Here is a 22,557-nt window from a genome sequence, read left to right as displayed (position 1 = left end):
CGGTGAACCACCACAACCATTTATAACAGTCAAATTCAACCTGCTGCACGGATGCTTAAAAAAGAAAACTAATAATGTTTTTTCATGTCTGTCAAAGATTTTTGGAGTGCTATATTCATTAATTAAAAAATAAAAAGACCGAAATATCCCATTTTCAAGCATTTATCTAGGATACTTACAAAGACCTCCACAGTTGAGACTTGAGTCCACTTGTGCCTAACTGGGCTCACTGGACACAATTAGGAAAGGCACATACCTACCTATTCGCATAAAATCTTACAGTGGGCAGTTTATGGAAACCAGTGGTGGGAACTGATGGCAAGGCAGTGCAAAATAAAGAAAAATATAGATTCAGCTCCCCTGGATTATTTTAAGAAAGCAACAAAGCAATAGTCAGACTCAGAGGTGAGGTCCTTTAAGTTTGTGGGGGAAAAAAATAGGAGACAGGCTGAATGTCAGTGAAGAGGGGAAGTAGGTTTTTAAGTAAAAGGAGAAGTTCCCAGAGCAGGTTGTGCTTGACAAGAGTGTTAATGTTTGAGCGTTTCTGTTGGAGCAAACTACCGATTAACGTTCAGCTTGAACACAAAAGGATTAATACAAACACATTCTTCATCAAACTAACTCTCACACAGTCAGGCCATGCCCCAACTCTGGTAAAATGTTTCTCTGTCCTTAGGTTTGCCCAAATAATCCTAAATGGACAAAAGAAGCAAACAAACGACCAACTTTCAACAGAAGAAAACAAACATGTACGGTTTTATTTTAAAGGTTGATTTTTTTTTCTTTGTTAACTCAGTAATGATGATAAAGTCAGAAACAATCTCAAAAGTTGGCACATTTTGCTTAAAGACCAAGAAGAATACCACCAAGAAAAGCACAACCGGCCTCAGGACAAAGTCCTAAAATGTCCCGACAAGGACCCGATCCTGAAGACAGGCGGAGCTTGAACGCTTCTGCCCAGAAGCCCAGAAGAAAATACATTTGAACTAATAGTCTGAATATTGTGCGGAAGTCATATTCAACCTATTTTAGATCAATTCAAAAGACTTTATCTTCATCACAGGAAAGAACCATGAGATGGAGCTGTTGCATGCCACTGAAGTAAGGCAGCGAGTTTGTCAGGATGCAGATATAGAACAGATAACCACGTAGAGCAGAGCCGTTGTAAAAATAGCCGATCAGTGGTCGACTAAGACTTTGTCCTTATTGTGTGTCGCTACACTTTTCATGACACCAGGCAGGCTGCATCTGTGCGAGCGGGTTTTTAAAGGAACAAAACTGAAGAGAGCTCAAAAAACACCTGGGGCGCGTTTCAAGGGGCCATAAAACAGAAAAATAAATAAATAATGAACACATATTCCCATATTTAAACCACCACAACAGTCCTCTATTTACTGTGAATCTGAGCATGGAGTACAGCTGCCCCACAGGATCTGAACGTTGGATGTTTATGCTAAATCATAACACAACTGTCCTCTCCCCTTCCACCTAGTGTCGCTCCCTTGCTGAATGATTGTTGTTCCACTGAGCTTGCCAGTGGCTACGAATACAGCAGCATAAGCCAATGGTGGAATCCCTCGGTGGCGTGTCTGGACTGGATCCCCTGTGAGGTTACACCACGTTGCCACTGCTACGGCAAACATTACACGCTGCTTCAAAGTCTTGCACATGTGTGGCAGTTCGCTGTCAGAGAGCAGGAGGCAGTGTGCAGCTGCACTGAAAGTGAAGTTAAAGTGATCTACAGTGCATGATCGATGTGCCGAATGTCAGCCGAACAATGTGAAGGACAAACATGATGCAGACAGTCTACTTTGGCAAAGGAATTTAACTTAAATTTTATTAAAACATCGCATAGACAACTTTCTCACCAAGTTCAAAATAAAACCTCCTCAAAGTGACATGATAAAAACAAATTAGTTTCCAAATCCTTTCAAATATTTAAGACACCTGCCAAACGTCCAGCTCTCAATAACCAACTGACAGTGAGGACTGAAGAGCGCGCGGGCTTCAACAAATCAGCTTACTCAGAGCGATGAGAGCGCTGGGCAGACTGTCGAAAACCTTTGCTTCTGCTTAACTGCAGATATCCATCACTCATGCTAGCTTTCAGACAGGCTATAATCCATCCAGAATTACCCCAAAATAATGGCAATTAAAAGACATCAGGAAAGAAAAAAAAGAAAAGAGAAAAATTCCCATTTCTACCCCCCATCATCATTTAAGACGATGCAAAAATCAGCTACTGTGCAACTAGATGGACGACTTCCAACGGCTCTGTGATAACCGGAGGAAGGTGAAGTTGTGCAGGATCTTAGTCCAGGCTTTGTTTCCACTTAAGGCAGATAAGCTTAAAAAAAAGAAAAATAGAGTCATCTTCACCAAAAACCGGGCAGACCTGAAAAGGGCGTCCTTCATGTGACAGAACCCAAAAATCAAGAGACGCAGCCGCCTCCCGAGCTTCCTTCAAAGTCCATTCATGGTTGTCTTAGGTAGGTGTGCGTGCATATATTTACAAATTACATCGAATACAATGCCAACATGCAGCCTCTGCATATGTCTGAATACATGAGATGATGTACCATATGCTGACCCACTCATGTCCACATCCAACTGCAATCCGTTTTCACCCAATTCCACGGTTAATCTCCGAGGCCGTGTCTTCAGCACTGCCCTCTCTCCTCCATTCATTACATGATGTTGTTTAGAGTGGGTTTGTGTGTGATCCATGTGTATCTGTTGGTTTATGCTAGCTAAAAACTTTACGTAAAGAAACGGGGCCCACCGAATGCTTGCATTTGTATATTTTGGAGGAGGAAGACGAGGGACGGTGCTATTGGAGCCTTTAAAAAACAGGCAGCCTGGTGGAGGTCAGAGTACAGGCGTTGATGTCCTCGGTGTGTGAGGCTCTGTGCAGGGACGGTTCTGAGGCACTGCGGTTTATCTTAGGGAGAGCGTGCTGAAGGAGCTCAATGGAGGACAGAATCTATAAGAAAAAGGGAAAAAAGTGAAGGGAATTCAGACAACAACAACAAAAAAAAAAAGAAAACTGAAATGTCTAAAATTACAGACAGAGCAGTTCACCTGGGGGAAGAGTGGCCTTTCATCCTTGGACTTCTTGATGCAGTCAGCCACCAACCTTTTCATGGCTTTGGGGCAGTTTTTGTAGAGCTTACTGAGGTCTGGGGACAAATAACCTCTTCCCACCATGAATATAATCTAAGAGCAGAAGTCAAAAAGAGCAAGTGAGGCAGAGTGGAAAAGAAAAACATTTTTAAAGTCGAACAAGTGAGGTCACTGCAACTGTGGGGACATCTGATCAATCCTGAATCAGCAGTCAACCTCACAGATATAAATATGGCCTGCGAGTCTAAGGTGACTGACATCTAAAACACTGCAGCGATTGTGAAGGCATGAGAGCATGATGCTGCAGAGATAAAAGATGATAGGAGCACTCTATGTGCCTGCCAGATCAGCTGAGCACAAAGTCATTCTACAGCATCAAGGAGAATAGGGTATGACAGGGGATCACAATGCTACTTTGGGCAGGGATTTAGCCTGCTCTGAATAATGACAAGGAGCCAGATGTGACTCAAGCCAGGTCCTGAGAGGACAAAAAAAAAAAACCTACAGACACACACACACACCCATGGACCCCTTTTCTAACACAGGGTTGTATTACGGGGGCTAAAATTAGGCCAGTGGCTCCATGGCGTCCGCCTCTGTTTCATGGCGGGCCTTAGGCCAGCTCCACAACCCTCTTCAGACAGCAACACAGTGTCTTTTCACCCCCTCCTGGGCTGGGTTCGTACTCTGACCCAGGCAACTAGACAAATGCCCGATTGTGGGGTTGCAGTTCTGTGCGACACATTCGGGTTTAAAAAAAAAAAAGTTGCAAACTTTAAGTTAAGCCATGGATGTGCTGGACAAAAACAACGAGGAATACAGAATGGCTTAGACCTACTGTAACCTTCTACCCGTGAGCCATTAAACTCCTGACATACAGTACGGTGTGTGTACATAACTTTACCTGATCTCTGTTTGCTATCATGGAGTATGGGAGCTCTCCCGTCATGAGCTCAAAGAGAACAATTCCATAGGAATAGACATCAGATTGGAAGCTGTAGGGATTGTTATCCTGCATCCGGATAACCTCGGGAGCCTGTAAACAACAAGAACAACAAATAAGAAACTATCCCTTTGTTCCAAAGTTTGTTATGACCAATCCGCTGCCACGAGGTTCAAAGTGTTACTAACCATCCAAAGAATGGATCCAGAAGGCTGCTCGACCTGATGAGAGCCACTCCACCTGGCCTTCACTGTAGCGAGACCGAAGTCCCCAATTTTCACTGTCAGCCCTTCATGCAAGAAGATGTCTGCACTGCTGTCAAGGAATCTCAGGTGAAAAGAAAGATCCTCAGCAGTTGGACGACTAAGGTGCATTAAGTGCTTTTGTTCAAACACAAATCAAAGCAGCAAAGGATACTGTTGGACTTCATATCACGATGAATGATGTTCTTTGCATGCAGATAACTGAAAAGTCAAAAACAAATTAGAGCATATCTCAACTTTAGAAGCATCATCGGAGAAGCTCCATCTTTTGCAACTCACTCCATGCCCTGAGCCGTCTGTCTGGCAATATCTATGAGCTGGATCATCTTTAAATTTGTCTCGAGGACGTGAATGTGTTTGTACAGGCTGCTGCCCTCACACCACTGGGTCACGATGGCCAGGGCGTCCTTCGTCATGTAGCCCATGAACAACAGGATATTGACATGTCGTGTTTTCCTGCAACCAGAAGCAGAAGGGGAGAGGAAATCAGCTTACCAAATATGCTGCGAGATAAGAGCTGGTCTGACGGGCTGTCTCACTAAGACAGCGCGTCAGTGTTTAAAACAGCTGGACATGGCTGCTGGTCTGAGACGAGAAAAATAAATAAATAAGAGTTCCAGTCATTTCTTACCTCAGGACTGCCACTTCATTTCTGAATGCCTGGAACTGCTCTGGTGTGGGGTCAATCACCTTTAAAATCTTCACTGCTACATCACCTACAAAAAAAAATACAAAATGAAAAAATACACACATATTATTAGATATTCTTTGCTCATAAAGTGTACAAACTCTTAAAACAAAAGCCTTACAGCACACATTTAAGTCATTTCATGAGTCAAGTAATTTGTGTCAAAACGTGAGACAACTCTGGTATGACTTAGTGAAAGTGTTGCAGCCGACAGTGCCCAGCCCCCTCCGTAGCGCACTACTTACCATGCCATTTTCCTTTGTATACTGTTCCAAAGGAGCCTGAGCCAATGCGGGACTGCAAGTAAACCTCAGTGGCCTCGATCTCCCAGTAGTAACTCGAGTCCCGCTTGTCCCGAGGCCTCTAGATGAGCAGAAATCAAAAAGATCATTAGTTCATCATCATTAAGCCTGGTTTCGAAACGGCAGGCGGCAACCAGACGGCTGAAATTTGAACAAAACAGAGGACGTACAATCTTATTTTTCTCCTGAGTGTTGAAGGATGGGACCCTCTCTCGCTGAGCAGGTGCGGGGGCTTTGGATTGGCACCAGCCGGTGGGACTCTGGTTGGGGGAACTCCCCCCTTCAGGAGAACAAAAATAAAAAAATAAAGATGGAAGCAGTGGGGAGACTGTGTTTTATATGAGCTCAAATGGGTGGAGGGTGAAGGAAGAGCTTGCGATTCAATACAAATGTGCATGACGTGAAATGACTGAAATGCAGGACTGGCCACTTACCAGAGTCATGGTCGCGCATTGCATCCTAAGCAGGCAAAAAGTACACAAGGAAACAAAAGGGAAAAACAAGTTTAATAAGCCTGTTTAAACATTCCACATGCCATGCTGTCACTCATGGTTCAACTGCAGCACTAAGATGTTAATGCAGATAGTCTGCTTGTAACGCATGCATTCAGACTGCACACAGACACGCTGCTTTCTAACCTTTTCTGGACTCTGAGACGAGGCCTCAACAAAAGACTGGGAGAAGTGCACAATACCTACTTTCCTCTTCAGCCAGAATCTATGGCACCAGGAGCTGGGAGAGGTATTCAGGCAGTCTAGCTACTCCCCAGTAGGGTCAAATATAACAGGCCAATGAGGAGAAAGGAGGGAAAGGGAAAGAGTAAAGGAAAGTGAGGATAGAGCAACGAGAAAAATGACGCTCGAGTTTCTGACTGGACAGAGGGAACATAAAGTCGAAACTAGCTTGTTGATTATGCAAGAACAGTGGTGGTGATAAAGCACAAACTGGAACTGAACAAGTGGAAAAAAAGAAAAAAAAAAAAAAGCTGAAATACGATGCACTCTGGGGAATTAGAAAAACATTCTCAGGCCTGTTCAGGTGGATGACTTAAGGCAGAGGTAGATAAGAGGTAGAGGGGGGAAAAAAAAGCTAGACGAAGATAGTTTGCATGCCTGAGACAAACGTAGAAGGACTAGAACACTCTGAGGCATGAGATATTTTAGGAGTGGCTGCCTTAACCTACAGGAGTACTCAAGGGGCCCACATGGTGTGTAGTTACCTCGATCATGCTGCTGTCTACAGGCAGGGTAGTGCTGACCATGTGGACGTTGGGTGTCGAAGTGGAGCGCTGCCTCTGGGAGAGACCGCCGCCTGTGGGTGTGTAGGATGTGGTGTAGTTGAAGGCATGAGGGGCGGAATATTGGTGGGCCAAGCTGCGATGGGGGAGGGGGGGAGGCAAGAATCAAATATTAACAATGAGTTTTCTTGTGCCACAGCTTCAAAATGACACAAAAACGGACGGTTAACGGGGAGACAAATGAGATGGGGTGGTGGTGGTGGCTGTTGTTGCCACACGTTTATTTCTGTCTTCTCATCCTTCTCATCCGAGCATCATTTATTTATTTAACTGCTCAGTACTGGCTCAGTTGAAATTCGTTGTTGAATTATATCAAAAGCCTTAGAAGAACTTCCTTTGCTGGAATGGGGCACTTTGTGAGTGAGTGCTAATTTGGCCGCTCAGAGTCCTTTGTAACCATTTTATGAGCTGGTGAAACAACAGACTCTTTTCACACCCAGTTCCATTAGTCCTTGGACTGGTAAGCCTCCATAAAGCCGGGGACGTCACTAAAAACAGGATTTGATTTCATAAAGATTAAGGCTCTTTCAACGTTAGCACTACAACACACTGCACTCAAGCATGACAAATGGCGCAGAAATTGACTGGTGATGGCCTCTTGAGAGCTGTTAATGAACATTAAACCCTGTTTAGAGTACACTCGCTCTAACAGCTCTATTTCATCTTTTTTTTGTCAGATGCTGGTTGCTAGCTCCTCCTACTAAACCCCAACCGGAACTAAAACGAACCACAGCTAAACACTGACATGGGTCACACCATCGGGTACATGACAGGCAGCACAAACAGAGCAACATTAATCCACTCTTCGTCACGACGACACCTTCTCCTCTGCTGTGGTTGTCCAAATAGTTTGAATATTTTAGGGGTGTGTTTAAGTTTTGGATGAAGAACGGGAAGAATAACATCTGTGCCTCACCTTGGAAACCGTGTTAAAGATTCTCTCATGCGCCTCGACGTAGGCGGCGGCAGGGACGGGCCGCCGCTCTCACCAGGCATTGGAAACAACCTGAGGATATAAATGGAACGTTAACAACTCAAAGTGCATGCAACGTGCGAGTGTCTAACCAAATAACATCTCCTTTTCGTCAGCGATACAGATCTCAAAATGGTAAATGTTGATCCTGCAGCCCCTTATGCAAAATAAAACCAAAAGGCCTCTATTCGGAGTGCGAGTATGCAAAGCCATGTGTATAAGCACGGGCCTAATCAGGACTGTGAGATCAGTAGAACGTAATTTCCCTTTTTATCTGAGCAACACGATCTGAGTCCTGCTTCGCATATTACATTTTTCAGTCCAAATTGAAATGATAAGCTTCCACGCAACTGATTGTTGAAGATGGAAAGTAGTTCTGTTCTTTCAGCGCATTTCAATAATTGATTAAGGGGGTCAAGAAGCGGGGTATGCTGGAACCCGATTGTTTCTCTTCCAATTATTATTTTATGCTTCAGTATTACCATCATAATTGTTCTTGAATTCATAACAGCCCGCTCAATTTTATTTAAAAGCTCTCATCGTACAAAAAACTAATTCAGGAAACAACCATAGGCATAGCTGACCAAGACATTTTGATCCATCTCGATGTTGAAGAAGACTGCTGGAGAAGTCACTGGCGACTTGTTTTTGGCCTTTCCGACATCACCCCCTCACATACTTACAGGAGTTGCCTGATATTGCTCCAGTCCACACACATCGTGGGCACTTTGGTGCTGCAGTGCTCGTGGAATTTGTAGCCGCACGTTTGGCACCGGAATCCATTCAAAAGAAATTTCTGGCAAATGTCGCAGAATGCTAGCTTCAGATATGTTTTCCGAACCTGAAAATGATGCCAAAAAGAAAAGAAAAGAAAAGAAGAAGAATTGTGACTTTTTTTTTTTCCTTCTCAGAGAGTTGAGGAAGCTGCTTGAATTTAAAAAAAAAAAAAAAGAAAGAAAAAAAGGACCCTTACAAAATTATGTGTTGTCAAAGGAACGTGATCTAAAACCTCCACCAGCAGCTCTTCTCCGATAAGTGAGATCGAGTCGGTATTCCAATCCATCCGTAATTTTTTACTGATTGAAAAGAAAAAGACATTTTGAGCATTACGAGCGCTTCCGCGTGAGATCTGACCATCTCTTTGTCCCTGGTCAGAAATGCACAACAGCTCACCTCCTCTGTCCTGGATGCAGCTTGAAGACAGCGCAGCACTGAGGCTGCAGACCTCGCACCTTCAACGCTTTAATCAGACAGCTGTAAAGAGTCATGCCTGGTCGCACGTTTACCTGAAGGACAAATAAAAAAAAAAAAAAAAGATTAAAAATAAATAAATCAACAAAGTAACCCCCAAATATTTTTCTAAATCAATTCCTCTTGAAGTCTTATAATACACAGTTAGGATCTGGAGATCCGAGACAAACTGTCTTCCAGCGGAGATGAACTCACCACAGTGCGCTGCTGGTTCGGGAGGTAGACGCGGATGGTGCTGCTAGCCTTGGAGTCTGGCATCTTGCTGTCGTCTGACGAGCGCCGCTGGCAGACGAAGCCCTGGACCATGGTTGGGGAAAGGCAGGGGCCCTCAAACGCAGAATCCTTCATTCCAAAGCCATTGCTCAGGGTCTTCCACGCTCCCTGAAGGTGCTCCATTAGTTAAAAAAAACAAAACAAAAAACAAAACAAAAAAAAAACAAGCGCTCCCAATGGTCTGAAAAAGAAATTAAAACAAAAAACATATCATTATTCCTTGTGATGATATGATGATGATGATATGGTGATGAAATGCAGAGTTTGTCATTGTGGAGAGAAAAAAAGAAGGCGCAAAAACAGCTTCTGTTGCTATTGGAAATCCAAATGCTGAATTGTGCAGCTTTTTTAACAAAAACAAACAAAAAAAAACTGCTACGGTTGGCTTGAGTGCAGGTCAGTCACAGTGGCAATTATTCTCAGTAAAGGGAAGAAAAAAAACAGCAAAACAACAGATTTGGGTTATAAAATCATGAGGTTTGAAGTAATCTCCACACAAAACCTCCCCGGGTTCAGCCCTCTCGGATCATGCTACGATTAGGGACATTTCAGGTGAAGCAAACAGAAGCCGCTTCAAAAGTGAGACAGGATGCATTTGTGTTTGGTGGTCCTGTGCGCATGTTGAACTTTACAATAAACCCAACAGCATATCATAACATAGCTGTGGTTCACAGAGGACGACAGGCACGTACCGTTTTTGGCACGAAAATGGCATCTATTTTCAAGACAGCAGCCGGCAAAAGTGGACAACCTAATTTAGTCCGACTTGGAGAATCTCAGACTCTCACAGAGGTGTTAGTTACAATAGGAGCTTTCGACAGAAGCTTTTGTCTGCATGGCCAGACTACAGAACACACGCAAAGTATATCCATACAGGTTTCAACTAAATACACAAAGCTGGAATGTACAGAGAAACTAGGGGGGCATCCACAACTAGGCTTAATAACTATTGATCACTACTCTAGATGGATGCATCCATCACAACTAAATGCACTCCCTCATCTGCCTTGTTTCCAAAACAAACTATGGAGCTATATTGTTCATATACACATGACATTTGTGGGTTTTTTTGCTCATTCTTGGCCCTCACATTTTGCACGTATACTTTTGCCCAACCCGAAACACCAAATTACTCCTGCTGCGTTTTATGCAAAGGCCAGCTAACCCAGAGGAGCTAATCCGCTGCAGAACTAGTGGTTAGCTGTCACAGCTCACGTGGTGATACGTGTGTTGTGCAGAAAAGCTTCGAGTGGAGGAACCGAGGGTCTTCCACCTTCCCCACACTGCTGATGCGTTTGTGTACAAAACAAATGCCGTGATCCATCCAGAAGAGGGCATTGACACGAAACACGATAAATCCAGAATAATTAAGACTTTGCTCCAGTCTGATTAAACGAGTGCTACATACCAGGCAGTCTGCATTGCACAGGCCGATTAACAAACCCACCATCGACGGAGAAGTTTGATTTAAGTCCTCAAAGTCAAAAGCGTAGGTGAGGAAACGAAGTCAGCAGGTTAGCATTATTTGCCAGAGAGAGACTGAGTTTCAAACGCTTTCAGCTAAGTTTCAAGCAAACCAAACAAAGGGGCTACAAGAGAGGGACACAGAAGATATGCGGGTAGACTTTACAAAAAATAAAAAACTAAAAGGTGTACTATAACGGCAGCTACGTGTAGTAAGGCCTGGTAGTACCAGTGATAACAGTGAAATTTCCCGAAGGCCCTCAGAAGCGGACTATAGCGTTAAACTTCACGGCTCTTTTCACTGCCTGTTCAAATTTAATTTGTTCAAACGGTGCATTTCTTGTCCACGTGCCCTCTGGAGAATAGGTTTCACAGTCAAATACAGGTTTTCTGACGTGATATAAAGAGTCGTGAGTGCTAGGAGCGGTAGCCTGTACATGCTCACCAAGAGAAGTTAAAAAAGTTGTGCTCCGCCATAACTTCAGGAAAAAGTGGCGTCGGTGACATCATCATATTTGCAACGCATTCAAAGAAAAGAGGAAAAAAAAGTCGAAGCTCGTAGAGATTCCGACGCTTTGTCAAACAGTCCTGTAGCCGGTGAATTCTGCAATAATGAAAGACGTGAAGGTCATAGGCGGGTCTCTTTTACGAGCTCCCTAAAACAACAGAGGGAAAGTTTTATCTCCCGGTTGTAGGGAATGTGAAAAAAAATCCGTCGGTCCTTCAAAGTAACACGACGAGGGGTTTCCTTTTAGTCCAGCGAAGAAGCTCTTTCAGAATAACACGTCCATGAGTTGCTTTGTCATGCTTCCCCTTTCCAAATCAATATTTACGTCGTTTAGGAGAAGGTGAAAAGCTCTGAGGTGGTGTTGTGCGTCCGTCTGACGCCAATGATTGAAACAGGACCTTGCAGTCACAACAAGACCTGCAAGCATCCCTCACACTGCGCAACTACCGCACAAACTTAAACCCTCCCACTTCAGCAATATCGCCGCTATTACTCACAAGAAAATTAAAATAAAACTTTTACAATTTTTGGAGTCAAGTCCGCTAATTGGTATAATCACATTTAACGAATACACGCTTCAAAGTCCTGTTATTTGGCCGACGTCTTTTTTAAAAAACGTACTCCCATTTGAGCTCACACTGACAAAGAGTGAGTTGTTCGCAAATGGGGTTTGAAGTACGAGAGGCACTTGAAAGAGTTAAAATCAACTCTTGCTGAAATAGTGTTCCTTTGAGCAACAAACAAATCAACACTCCACCGGTTTGGGGTAAAGGAAAGGATTCGTGTCATTTCTAGTCGCGCCATCTTCTGGTGAAGAGGGCACACTACACCATTGTGGCCTCATGAAATGACTTTATACATTTGCTGCTGGTTCTGTTACATTTTAACATTTATGGTCGAAGAAAAACAAGCAATTTCCCCTCTCTTTTCTGTTTCTTTTTTCTTTACTGTAGATTTTTCTTTGAACCGTTTTATAGTCTATGCAAATCACTCTGAATCAGCAAGTTGTTGATTTGTCCTATATAAATACGTTTGCCTTGCCTTGTGGCACAGTAGCAGTTCAGTGGACAGATAAAGATAAAAAAACAACAATATTATAACCGTTTCTAACAGCTAATATTAAGACTTGTTTTTACCCGAACTGGTCCTGAAACAGTATCATTGTGAAACCATACCCACTTGCACTCACCATGTGTTCACCATCTCTGTGGCATCCTGGTCAAGGTCCCTTGAGGTACCCCTTATCACAGATGGCTCAAAGGTCCTTTCAGCAAGCGAGAATGGACACCATCTGAGAATGAAACAGCCTTATTAAGATCCCAGTCAGCGGTCCTGATGGGTACAGCATATGTTTTTCAATAAGCAGCTCCAGACAATTTTTAACAGGAGATCCAGATCCATACCCGTTTTGTTCCAGCTGAGCAGCAAAAATTGCACATTCACGCAAGACATCTGACTTCACAATTGCCTCTAGTTTTCTGACAATGGCATTTTCTAAGAGGTCATGAATCTGAGAAGTAACAGAAATACCAAGTACTGTTTCTGTGAAGATGAGGGCAGGGTTTTGCCATTGTGGAGGATCTTAAGGTATCCCACCACAAATGGGTTTACAATGAACTGAGGTTTCAAAACAACCATTTATCAATTCAGACTTACTGCACCACACGGTTCGTTACATTTTTACAAAGGTCGTGAGCTAAAACCCCCCAAAAAAACGAAGACCCCAGGATACAGAAAACACTATCGCAGATCTTTACAGCAAAGCCACCTTAAGACTGGTGAAAGCATCTCTCTTCCACCTATTGATCTGACAGAGCACTCAGGCCAGTTAGCTGAGAGTCAGAGCTCCCATGAATTGTGTATCAGCCCTCCTGTATTCTATAAACAATGTAATCAGCACTCCTTGAAGAACAGGGCTTATACAATAAGAAGTGTAAAAATGAGCATATGCTTGTTTTGATGCATTATTCATGCATCATTTGAGGCCTGCTGACTCTCTGGATTCAGATTTGAGATCCTTAAACGTTTTCAGAGATGATTCACAATTTGTATAATTATTTTTCATCATTAGCAAATTGACTGAGGGAGTATTGGAAATTAAATTGATAGTTGATAGACTGCCGTTCGAGACGTGCCGGAAGTGGAAAAAGTGGGCAGAAATAACAGTTCACAGTGTTTCATGTACACATGTTCCATCAGATCGTTCTCATAATTAGCACGAAGCAAAAAGAAATGATGATGTATAATTTCGATTCTACGACAAAACTGTTCAGTCATTAAGTTGGATGAGAGGGGTAGAGGTTCACTCCAATAAACACACAGATACATGTAAACTGTAAAACAAACAAACAAACAAAAACAGCAATTTAACATCAATAAAGTAAAGATTACGGTGGTAGCGACCGTAGTGTGAGAACTACCAGCTTTTCAAGTAATTCTGTTCCTACCATACAGGCCACAGTGTTTCCCACTTTGAGAGGTTTCAAATGTTTAAAATAAATGGAGGTAAATAAGGTCAGTCGATTAAGGGAGAAAGAGAAAGAAGAAAAAAAAAGACCATTCCATATCCACAATTGGCTGATTCATAGAGGCGGTGTCCAGATATCCTTAATTCTGATTGGTTACTTGCAGAGTTCGTGGCCAATGATTGTGCAGGTTTTTACTGGCTACTGTGAATGACAATTCAGGAACTCCTGCTGGCACCGCATGTAGCGCAAAGAAGGAGGCGTAAACACTGACACAGCTAGGTAGTCATCAAGGTAAGCTTTTTAAACGGCATTAAATTAATGTAGTCACTGAACGTTGTATTCTTACTAACTTTGCATCTATGGCCTGTTGAAAGCGACTATAGTGGAAAACTGAACGTTCGGTTCGGGTTTTTTTTGTACCAGCGCACTGGTTGGATTTTTGTTTGCTCTCACCACTCAGCACCAGGCTCCGAGTCGGGCCTGCTAACATTAGCTCGTCACAACGACTTTGGTATGTGCGCCCTGGCGGGAAATTTTGTTTTTAAGACATATTCACTTAGATGCCCGTCAAAAAACACCGATTGCAAGTATTTAGCGTTAATAATCTCGGATCGACACTTTCTTACTGGAGAGCGAGGATCGATCGTCGACCGAACCGTGTTTCTTGGTCGTAGTCGTGAGGTGGACGGCTAGTTTGTGCTAGCCAGCAACAGTGGTGTCTCGCGAGCACGCAGGAAAACAACGTGACTAGGCCAACGTTAGCGTAGCTTCAACCTTTGGCATTTGATGTCAGTTTTGCAGGCGCATAAACATTTTGGAATCGCACAATCTGGGTTTCATTCTTTGCATACATGGCCCGTTAAGGCATTTTGGCGAGTCGATGCGGCATGATGTCAGTTAGACGTGGACTTTGTTGTTTTTGGAGACGATAAATTACCAAAATACGATGCGACGCGCTGTCCTCTGAAGCTAGCCCTGCTAGCATACCACTCGCAGCATGCTCTCATGGTCACTCCGCTGCGTGTTAGCAGCGTGTAGCTTGAAGTAAACATGAATTATTTAAATATAGCTCTCCGTAAAAGACTGCGTGTATAGAAACCAGTCCTCGTGTGGCTACTGGAGAAACGTTTGAGTTTACACATTAAAAATGTCATGTGACTTCTGCCGAAAGTTGAGTCCCGACCATATTCGAGCTGCCCATATTAAAAATAACTGTCCACTCTTGAGGTGCAGCCATACCGAGCAGTTAATGTTCAGCTGCTTCATTTCGCTACGTTATCAGGGGTTGACCTTTTTTTTTTTTCTTCTTCTTTTTACACTTGACGCAGGGAACTGCATTACACATTAACTCATTCTTTTTAACTTGATGTTCTCAGCAAACCGAGGGCCAATGGCGATCACAACACGATCCCACTGGGGAAGGCGTGTAAGTTAGCTGAGTAGTTAATTGTAGGCTGGCGCAATATAATAGACTCAGCAGCTGAAAAATGTGCCCCTCTGAGCTAGAGTAGAGCCCCCCCCTCCTCCCCTAGTAGTCATTTTCCTAGTCTGACTCTTGTCAGTACCGATGCAAGTCTTTTTATTATTTGACTCGGAACTTGAGCCATTTTCAGATGAACACACATTTTCTGGGTAGGACGCATCTGAGTCTCTTCATGACACAACGGTAAACGGCTGCATTGGTGTGAAATGTAACGGAGGCTCTGGCTCAAATTATGCCTCGTCTGAGGAAATCCAAAAGTCTTTCTGTCTAAAATCTGTCAATAAATGCCAGTGGCAGATGCCTCGTTGTGTACATATTTAGGAATAAGTCTCACAGAGTTGTGAGCACATTCATGCCGTGACATCTGGCTTCAATGAAATGCCTTATTCTATGTCCCACAGCATCCATGTATCTTTCGTGTTGATGTAGATGGTGTGTGAGGTTGTGAACTGTCTCTTATTTTAAGCCCAGTTTGGTTTACATCAGCGTTGTGTTTTTGTTTCCCAGGATATGGAGATGAGCAGCAACAGCGAGTGCTTTGGATGTGGCCGCTCTGGACATTGGGTCAAGCACTGCCCCAATGCCAGCGGCGCACGTGGACGTGGCAGGGGCCGGGGACGAGGCAAGGGTACTATCTACTTATCTGGCTACACCCAGTGTAGGATAATTATCACGAAGTCACACTGGCATGAGTTGTAGGAGAGACTCTTTCGGAATAAAGGCCAGAAATGAAAACAAACTAAAAGTTCAAACTTCTTTGCGTATGGTGCGTGTCGTTACAGAGCTGTTCTGCTATCGGTGTGGAGACCAGGGACACATGGCCAGGGACTGTGACCAAACTGAGGATGGTGAGCGCTGCATCTCTGTTTAATCCCCTTCAGGTTCAGTTGGGGCTTTCCCTGTACTGACGCAGTGTTGTCCACCTTCGGCTTTCAGCGTGCTACAACTGCCACAGGAGTGGTCACATTTCCCGGGACTGCAAGGAGCCCAAAAAGGAGAGGGAGCAGCTCTGCTACACCTGCGGCAAAGCTGGCCACATGGCCCGTGACTGCGATCATGCCAACGAGCAGAAGTGCTACTCCTGCGGTGGGTTTGGCCACATCCAGAAACTTTGCGATAAGGTCAAATGTTACAGGTAAGCATCCACTTGAAGTCCTGATTTAGGTGCACTTTTATGAGCTCTGAGTGTAACAGCTCTACAAAATGTCTGCCATCGGTAGTGAAATGAATATATGCCCTTGCTCTCTATATTTGACCTTAAAGTAAGCTCGCTCTGCTGCCTGTTCAACATTTTTGTTTTAACTTGAGAGCAAGTTCACTGATCTATCCCCTCACTGAAGTCACTGATCCGCCTTTGTGTCTACTGTAGGTGTGGTGAGATTGGTCACGTCGCTGTGCATTGCAGTAAAGCCAGCGAGACTAACTGCTACAACTGTGGAAAGGCAGGCCACCTGGCAAAAGAGTGCACCATTGAAGCAACCGCATAATCAGTGCCCTCTGTTGCCCCTCCTTTTTTTTTCAGATTGATGGTTGGTTGTATTATTTTCTCTGAATCCTCTTCACTGGCCAAAGGTTGGCTAACAGAGGCTAGTCCCAGGCCAGTGAGCCTCTCGACATGTAATACAATGAAAGGGGTGAAAAAATATCTTTCTGCATTCAATACAAAAAAAATGTTTTAGTTTGGTAGCGGTGTTATGTATAATGCTTTGTTAAAGAATCCCCCTTTCCAAGCCACTGGTGATCAGCGATGGAAGAAAAAAAAAACAAAACAAAACACAAAAAAAACGGGACTAAGCATATGGGAATCTATAGGACCTCTGAGCTTGTGGAAGTGCGTCTCAGTAAAATGAGATGGAAGAAGGGAGTAAATGGAAACCAAACTTCCATGTGTGGTTATTTTGGTTTGTTTTAGTGGAATATGAGTTGGCCAAGAGAGTATGACATGGAAACAGTTCATAACATGATGCATTTCAGCCCAACAGGCAGCCACAAGTGGGCGATAACAAACTACATGTTATATTACTAAGATATTAAACATTTTGGAGGTAATAAAAGAAACATGCTCTTTTATAGAAATCTGTTTACAATTTAAATATCACTTGGAAGTCCAAGGTAAACCTTTTCCTTTAAAACAGACTTTTTGTTTTGATGGTTTTTTTCTTTTAATTTTTTTCCTATTTCTTTTCTTTTTTTCTTTTTTTTTTTTACCTTGGCAGAAATTTAACATCGAGAACAGTCGTCAGAACAGCAGAATTTGGAGTTATTTGGGAATGAAAAATGTTTTCACAGAAATCAAAAATGTTATTTTTGTACAATATCACTTAGACTACTGTATAAATACCATTTGCTTGTACTCAGTTTTTAAGTCGGAAGGAAAGTGCAACTGAAGTCCTAGAAAATAGAAATGTAATTTTAAACTGTCAATAAAGCTGGAGGAGCACGGGGAGAAGCTTTGTGTGTGATTTCACTGCCCTACCCACAACACTTTGAAGAGTGACGCACGTCGCGTGCCTCTTCCTGACAGATGTTTGTACTGGGCTGATGTGGCTTTCACTTGTACTCGAGCGGGTACTTGACAGAAATGTAAGACTTATGTGTTTGATGTCCCACCCATCAGATAAAGATTTGCTTTCACCTGTGTAGGTTTTCTCTGTGTTAAGTCCACTGCTGCCCGACATTTCCATCCATACACCCACCCATCGACTTTTAAAACGCAATTTCTTGCAAGGAGACTGCTGTTATTGACCAAAAGCTCAGACGCCCTGTCAGCAAAGCCGGGTCAGGCTCGTGCATGTGACATCAGTGACCGAGTTCAGTTGGTCTCGTGTAAACGTGTTGCAACACCCAAGACTTTGCGGTACGGGGGTATCCATGTTGTGCTAAGAGGAACACGAATAACACACCCCGACCCCTTGAATATTTATGGGGGGGAAACAGCTGTAAACGGCGCTTATCGACGGCCTTCGCTGTTCGTGCCACTGCTGCAGCCCGCTGTGGTCCGCAGATTTGCTCGTGAGCGCAAGAAACGTTTTAGCTCCACCTCGGTGTCTAAAATGGCAGCGGGGGTTGCGGTGCAGATGCGTCGGTCTTTTGGCTCCACGCGTCTCCTTCCGCCAGAGATGCAGCAGAGAGACCCTCCTCCTCCTCATATGGCGTCATGGGGTCCGGCCCAGTCACGTTACAGGAGAGGGGGAGAAAAAAAAATTCTGAGGAAAAACAAGCCCAGCAGCCAGCCAACGCGGCCGGTGCGAGCCGGCTCGTGCTTCACGTGTGTGTGTGTGTATGTGTTTGTGGGGGGGGTGGTCATTTTTAATTTCTCACATTTTTTCCCTCACTTTTTGAACCCCGTGACAAGCGAAGGAGATGAGGGGACTCCTGCCGTTTTACAGGGGCCTGTGCACCCTCAGCAACCGCCAAGCCAGGCGAAAAGCGGGCTTTGTGGGCTCGCGGTGCGGGCTTTGCGGAACTATCAACAAGGTACGGCTCGAGCTGTTGCTGCTCAAACAATCCGCCGTTCAAAAGGCGGCACTCGGTGGTGGTTTCTGATATGTGTTCAATGTGTCCCGTGGACGTCGACTACAGCGTTGCATAGAACTTTAGTCCGCTGTGGGGTGAGTTCACCGGGACAGAACGACAGGGCATCTGACACCGGCGGCTCCAGCAGATGTAGCTTTACTGTGTTTAACTGAGCAGGAAAACAATCGTGGATAAAACTGTGTTTTAATCCTTCCCGCGTCAGAGGAAAAACACGACGTTTTGCAGACATATTTAGTAGATGTAAGGGGATTTGTGGTATGCTAACAGTGTAACCCAGCACCCCCTGTACTGCTGTGTCACTGTGGGATTCTCTTAATGTTTGCACATGTAAAGGGCCCGAGTGGCCAGCTAAACCTAATGTAATTAAAAAAAAAAACAATGCATGGTGTGGAAAGACATATAAGGTATATCTTATTTGGAATTACCAATGATAACTGCTCATTTAATTGTGAACAGGTTGTCTTATCTCACACTTCACTAATATGTGAAAATGAATCAGAGCTTTCACCATTTCCCATCCGTTTTGACAGTTCTGTACAGATGTTTATCAAATTTTAGGAGTCTGTTGCCCACACTTCTGTGAGGATTTCTCGCATTGAGCTAAACTGATTTTGACTGGTTTCTGTCTTTCTCTTCCACAGCCACAGCCTAGATTTGGGCTACTGTTCGACATCGATGGCGTGCTCGTCAGAGGTAGGATGCCAATCCCTGCCGCCAAAAAGGCATTTGAGAAGTTGGTGGACTCTCAGGGACAGTTTGTGGTGCCAGTTGTTTTTGTCACAAACGCAGGGAACTGCCTCCGACAGACGAAAGCAGACCAGCTCTCTCACATCCTGGGAGTGCCTGTGAGTTATGACACATCGTCATCTATGATGTCCTGCCTCTTAAACGTGGATCAAGCTTAACTTTGACTTTCTCTCCTTTTGAATCATCCGCTGTCTCCCGACTGCTCTGCTATTAACCTCACCTAGTCCCCTTTTCTATTTTCAGATTTCACAGGATCAAGTCATCATGTCCCATAGTCCCCTGAGAATGCTGAAGAAGTTCCATGACAAGTGTGTCTTGGTGTCAGGACAGGGGCCCGTCCTGGAAATTGCTAAAAAGTAATCCTGGAATCTTTTTCCTTTCTTTTTGTTTCTTTTTTTTAGTTTTTTTTAGGTCTTAATGTTTTTTCCTCATTCTTCCATAATGCTGTGTCTTTAGTGTGGGCTTTAAGAATGTTGTCAGTATTGACATGCTGAGGGAATCGTACCCACTGCTGGACATGGTGGATCACAACAGGAGGCCCAAACTGCCGGTGAGATATTACAGCCTGGTGCTAAAGTTAAATGTTTAGTACAAAAACTGCAGTTTAGTAAGTGCAATTACAGCATATTAAGGTTCCTTTTTTTGTTTTTATCATTTCAGACCAATCCTATAATCAACCTCCCTAAAGTTGAAGGTAAGAACACACTCTCCTTGTTTTCTTGAGCCTGTTATCTTGCAAATCTCAGACATTGCACGTCTGTGTTGTAATTCCACTCCCAGCTCTTGTTTTGTTCGGGGAGCCAATTCGATGGGAGACCAACCTGCAGCTGATAACTGACGTTTTGTTGACCAATGGTAACCTCAGCAGTCTTCACCAAACCCAAGAGAGGTCTCACCTCCCCCTGTTGGCCTGCAACATGGACCTCATGTGGATGGCTGAGGCTAATTCTCCACGGTAATCTTTAGATAAATAAATAAATAAATGTCTGTCGTCTCAGAGCTCAAAGTGTTAAAGAGACACAGGCTGTATTTGCGAGCCACAGTCCAGAGTTGACTTTTCTCTTCGTCAGGTTTGGCCACGGGACCTTTCTTGTGTGCCTGGAGAACATCTACAAGAAGATAACGGGCAGAGAGCTGAAGTATGAGGCTCTCATGGGAAAACCAAGTGAGCTGACCTACCATTTTGCTGAATACCTCATCAGAGGTCAGGCCATGCTGAAGCAATGGAAACAACCCATCACTTCCCTTTATGCTATAGGGTAAGACGCTGCGTTTTGCTATGTGTGAAAAACCAACTCTGTCATTGCAACTTCCCACCACTGTGTTCGCGAAGTTCTGATGGTTTACTTTCAGAACATGTGTGTTTCATTTCAGCTTTTTCAGTCTAGTTGTTGTTTTTCTTACATCAGCTGCTCCCTCATTATTTGAGTTGCATAAGGAAGCAGCAGAAAATAAACCCACATGTTTATATGTTACCTGAATAATCCTCTCCCCTCTGCTCTCTCAGGGATAACCTCATGACTGACATCTATGGCGCTAATCTGTACAATCGCTACCTGGAGGAGAGAGCTGCTAGAAAGAACCCCAAAGCTGTTGCGAAGATGGCGGCTGCCACGGGCTCCACGGCTGCACTGCCCAGGGAGGAGGAGATTGACAGCCTGTGGGAAACCGAGCTGGCGCTGCCCTCCGCCACTTCCTGTAAGTCCATCTTGGTTTGCACGGGGGTCTACAACCCCAACGCAGAGGTGCCATCTGACGCAAATCGCTGCATCAAAGAGACTGTGTTCCACGGCCACCGGGACTTCCGGTTTGACCCCGCGCTGGTGGAGCCAGGCCACATTGTGCAGGATGTGGCAGAGGCTGTTGAGCTCATCTTTGAGCAGGAGAAGTTTGTGCCTCAGTAGAGCTGTGCGTCCCACAGGTTCCGTGCGGTCTCTGGGGTGAAAACGCAGGCGGGCTACGGCACTAAACTGGGAATACACCACTTGATGCATAAACCCGTAGGAGCGCAACACTGTGGACTTGTTCGATCACGTCATCTTCAAATCGTTCATCGTCAAGACGAAGTTTAGAGAATCATGTTAGTATTACTGTCATCGGCTATTTTACATTGTTTTGTGATTGTCCTTAACGACCCGTTCCTCATGAAGGAAAAGTGTAAGAACTGCCTTATTTGACCCCAAGTATTTTTTAGATGATAGGAAGGTTCTAGTTTATTTCAAATCCTGAAAGCAACCTGTATTTATTACAAGAATTTGCGAGTGTTTTTAACAAGTATATTTGATTAAGCTTTGATTTGTACCGTCGCATTTCCTTTTTTTTTTTTTTTTTTTTTACCCATTTATCCCGGACAATCTATGCATGACATGAGAGTAATACCTGTACTGTAAAAGCAACTGTTTGATGTGCAATATTGTCCTCCAAAAGTGCTGTGTGTCCACATTTTGTCCATTTGTGTGAGCCATGACCAGTATTTGCACAGAACAGAGACTTTCATCTTTGTTAAATGTTTCCATCTTCTCCTGCCATAAACTGTATGTCATGATGTCAAAACAATGGTTTTTAATGCTTTCAATTTTTCATTCCAGGAGCAAAAGCTAACGAGGCTTTTTCATTTAGACGCGTCCAAAGCTTTCACCGTCCTATGACTTTAATTCACTCATTGTAAATACCTGAGCTTGAGAAAAGAAATATAAGGAATACTAAGAAGATGTTTCTTTTTTTTTCCAATAAGAAACTGTCTTCTAATTGATCAAAAGAAGTATTAAGTAGAAGTATTAATCGCTCCACTTACAATACTTATTATTAAAATACATTTCTTTTTGCTATGAACATCCGAATACTGTCTTTACAAGTTTAAATGTGTGGTTAGATCTGGATTTTAGGTTTGTACCCTGACCCATTATTTGTTATTTTAGCCATTGACCAAAGTACAAACTTTATAAGGAATGTAAATATTCAGTTCAGTACATTCAGAGAGGGCTTGATGATGTGTTCAGTAACATAAGAAAATAAAGACAACAGTGGAGAATGAGTGCAGGATCCTTCCTATTGTTAAACAAGTAACCCCTTCTCTACATTCAGTTAAGTGAAGAACACCTCAGGGCAAAGGAACAGGGGCGTGTTGGTGCTGGGGGAGGTAATACATCGCATTTCTGTTTCTGAACACACTTCTTTGATTATTTATTGATATGGAAAAGAAAATAAACACCCCACGTCTTAAACAGTGACGTACGA

The 22,557-nt window shown here is 43.7% G+C and overlaps 3 protein-coding genes across 6 annotated transcripts; 2 read left to right on the top strand and 1 right to left on the bottom strand.

Moving 5' to 3' along the window:
* Window positions 1–1,810: 1,810 nt before the first annotated feature.
* Window positions 1,811–13,763, bottom strand: raf1a (Raf-1 proto-oncogene, serine/threonine kinase a). Of its 3 annotated transcripts, XM_072367224.1 has the most exons (19): window positions 13,533–13,763; window positions 12,275–12,376; window positions 9,036–9,294; window positions 8,763–8,875; window positions 8,563–8,665; window positions 8,273–8,430; window positions 7,533–7,622; window positions 6,539–6,692; window positions 5,958–6,077; window positions 5,754–5,778; window positions 5,490–5,599; window positions 5,263–5,380; window positions 4,961–5,045; window positions 4,609–4,785; window positions 4,484–4,530; window positions 4,255–4,373; window positions 4,028–4,159; window positions 3,082–3,216; window positions 1,811–2,983 (listed from the first exon to the last, which is right to left on the bottom strand). In XM_072367224.1, the coding sequence occupies exons 3-19, from the start codon at window positions 9,234–9,236 to the stop codon at window positions 2,843–2,845; spliced, it is 2,028 nt and encodes a 675-aa protein (XP_072223325.1). In that variant the 5' UTR covers window positions 9,237–9,294; window positions 12,275–12,376; window positions 13,533–13,763; the 3' UTR covers window positions 1,811–2,842. The 3 variants fall into 3 exon arrangements, with proteins under 3 accessions (XP_072223325.1, XP_072223324.1, XP_072223326.1); XM_072367223.1 differs by lacking the exons at window positions 12,275–12,376; window positions 13,533–13,763 and adding an exon at window positions 11,023–11,524; XM_072367225.1 differs by lacking the exons at window positions 5,958–6,077; window positions 12,275–12,376; window positions 13,533–13,763 and adding an exon at window positions 11,023–11,522.
* On the top strand, window positions 13,737–17,485 carry cnbpa (CCHC-type zinc finger, nucleic acid binding protein a). 2 transcript variants are annotated; one of them, XM_072367228.1, is made up of 5 exons: window positions 13,737–13,844; window positions 15,544–15,658; window positions 15,819–15,884; window positions 15,973–16,171; window positions 16,406–17,485. In XM_072367228.1, exons 2-5 carry the CDS (start codon window positions 15,547–15,549, stop codon window positions 16,521–16,523), a joined length of 495 nt encoding a protein of 164 aa, XP_072223329.1. In that variant the 5' UTR covers window positions 13,737–13,844; window positions 15,544–15,546; the 3' UTR covers window positions 16,524–17,485. The 2 variants fall into 2 exon arrangements, with proteins under 2 accessions (XP_072223329.1, XP_072223328.1); XM_072367227.1 differs by having other exon boundaries at window positions 13,738–13,844; window positions 15,544–15,664.
* Window positions 17,486–18,068: 583 nt separating this feature from the next.
* On the top strand, window positions 18,069–22,557 carry LOC140271930 (haloacid dehalogenase-like hydrolase domain-containing 5). The gene is made up of 8 exons (XM_072367226.1): window positions 18,069–18,513; window positions 19,215–19,418; window positions 19,564–19,676; window positions 19,777–19,870; window positions 19,981–20,014; window positions 20,101–20,275; window positions 20,391–20,579; window positions 20,828–22,557. The coding sequence occupies exons 1-8, from the start codon at window positions 18,400–18,402 to the stop codon at window positions 21,222–21,224; spliced, it is 1,320 nt and encodes a 439-aa protein (XP_072223327.1). The 5' UTR covers window positions 18,069–18,399; the 3' UTR covers window positions 21,225–22,557.

The sequence above is a fragment of the Leuresthes tenuis genome, unplaced genomic scaffold (assembly GCF_036924035.1).
Source record: "Leuresthes tenuis unplaced genomic scaffold, fLeuTen1.0.hap1 SCAF_16, whole genome shotgun sequence".
Taxonomy (NCBI): Eukaryota; Metazoa; Chordata; class Actinopteri; order Atheriniformes; family Atherinopsidae; genus Leuresthes; species Leuresthes tenuis.
The sequence above is the reverse complement of the archived record's forward strand: the minus strand, read 5'-3'. Positions and strand labels throughout refer to the sequence as shown.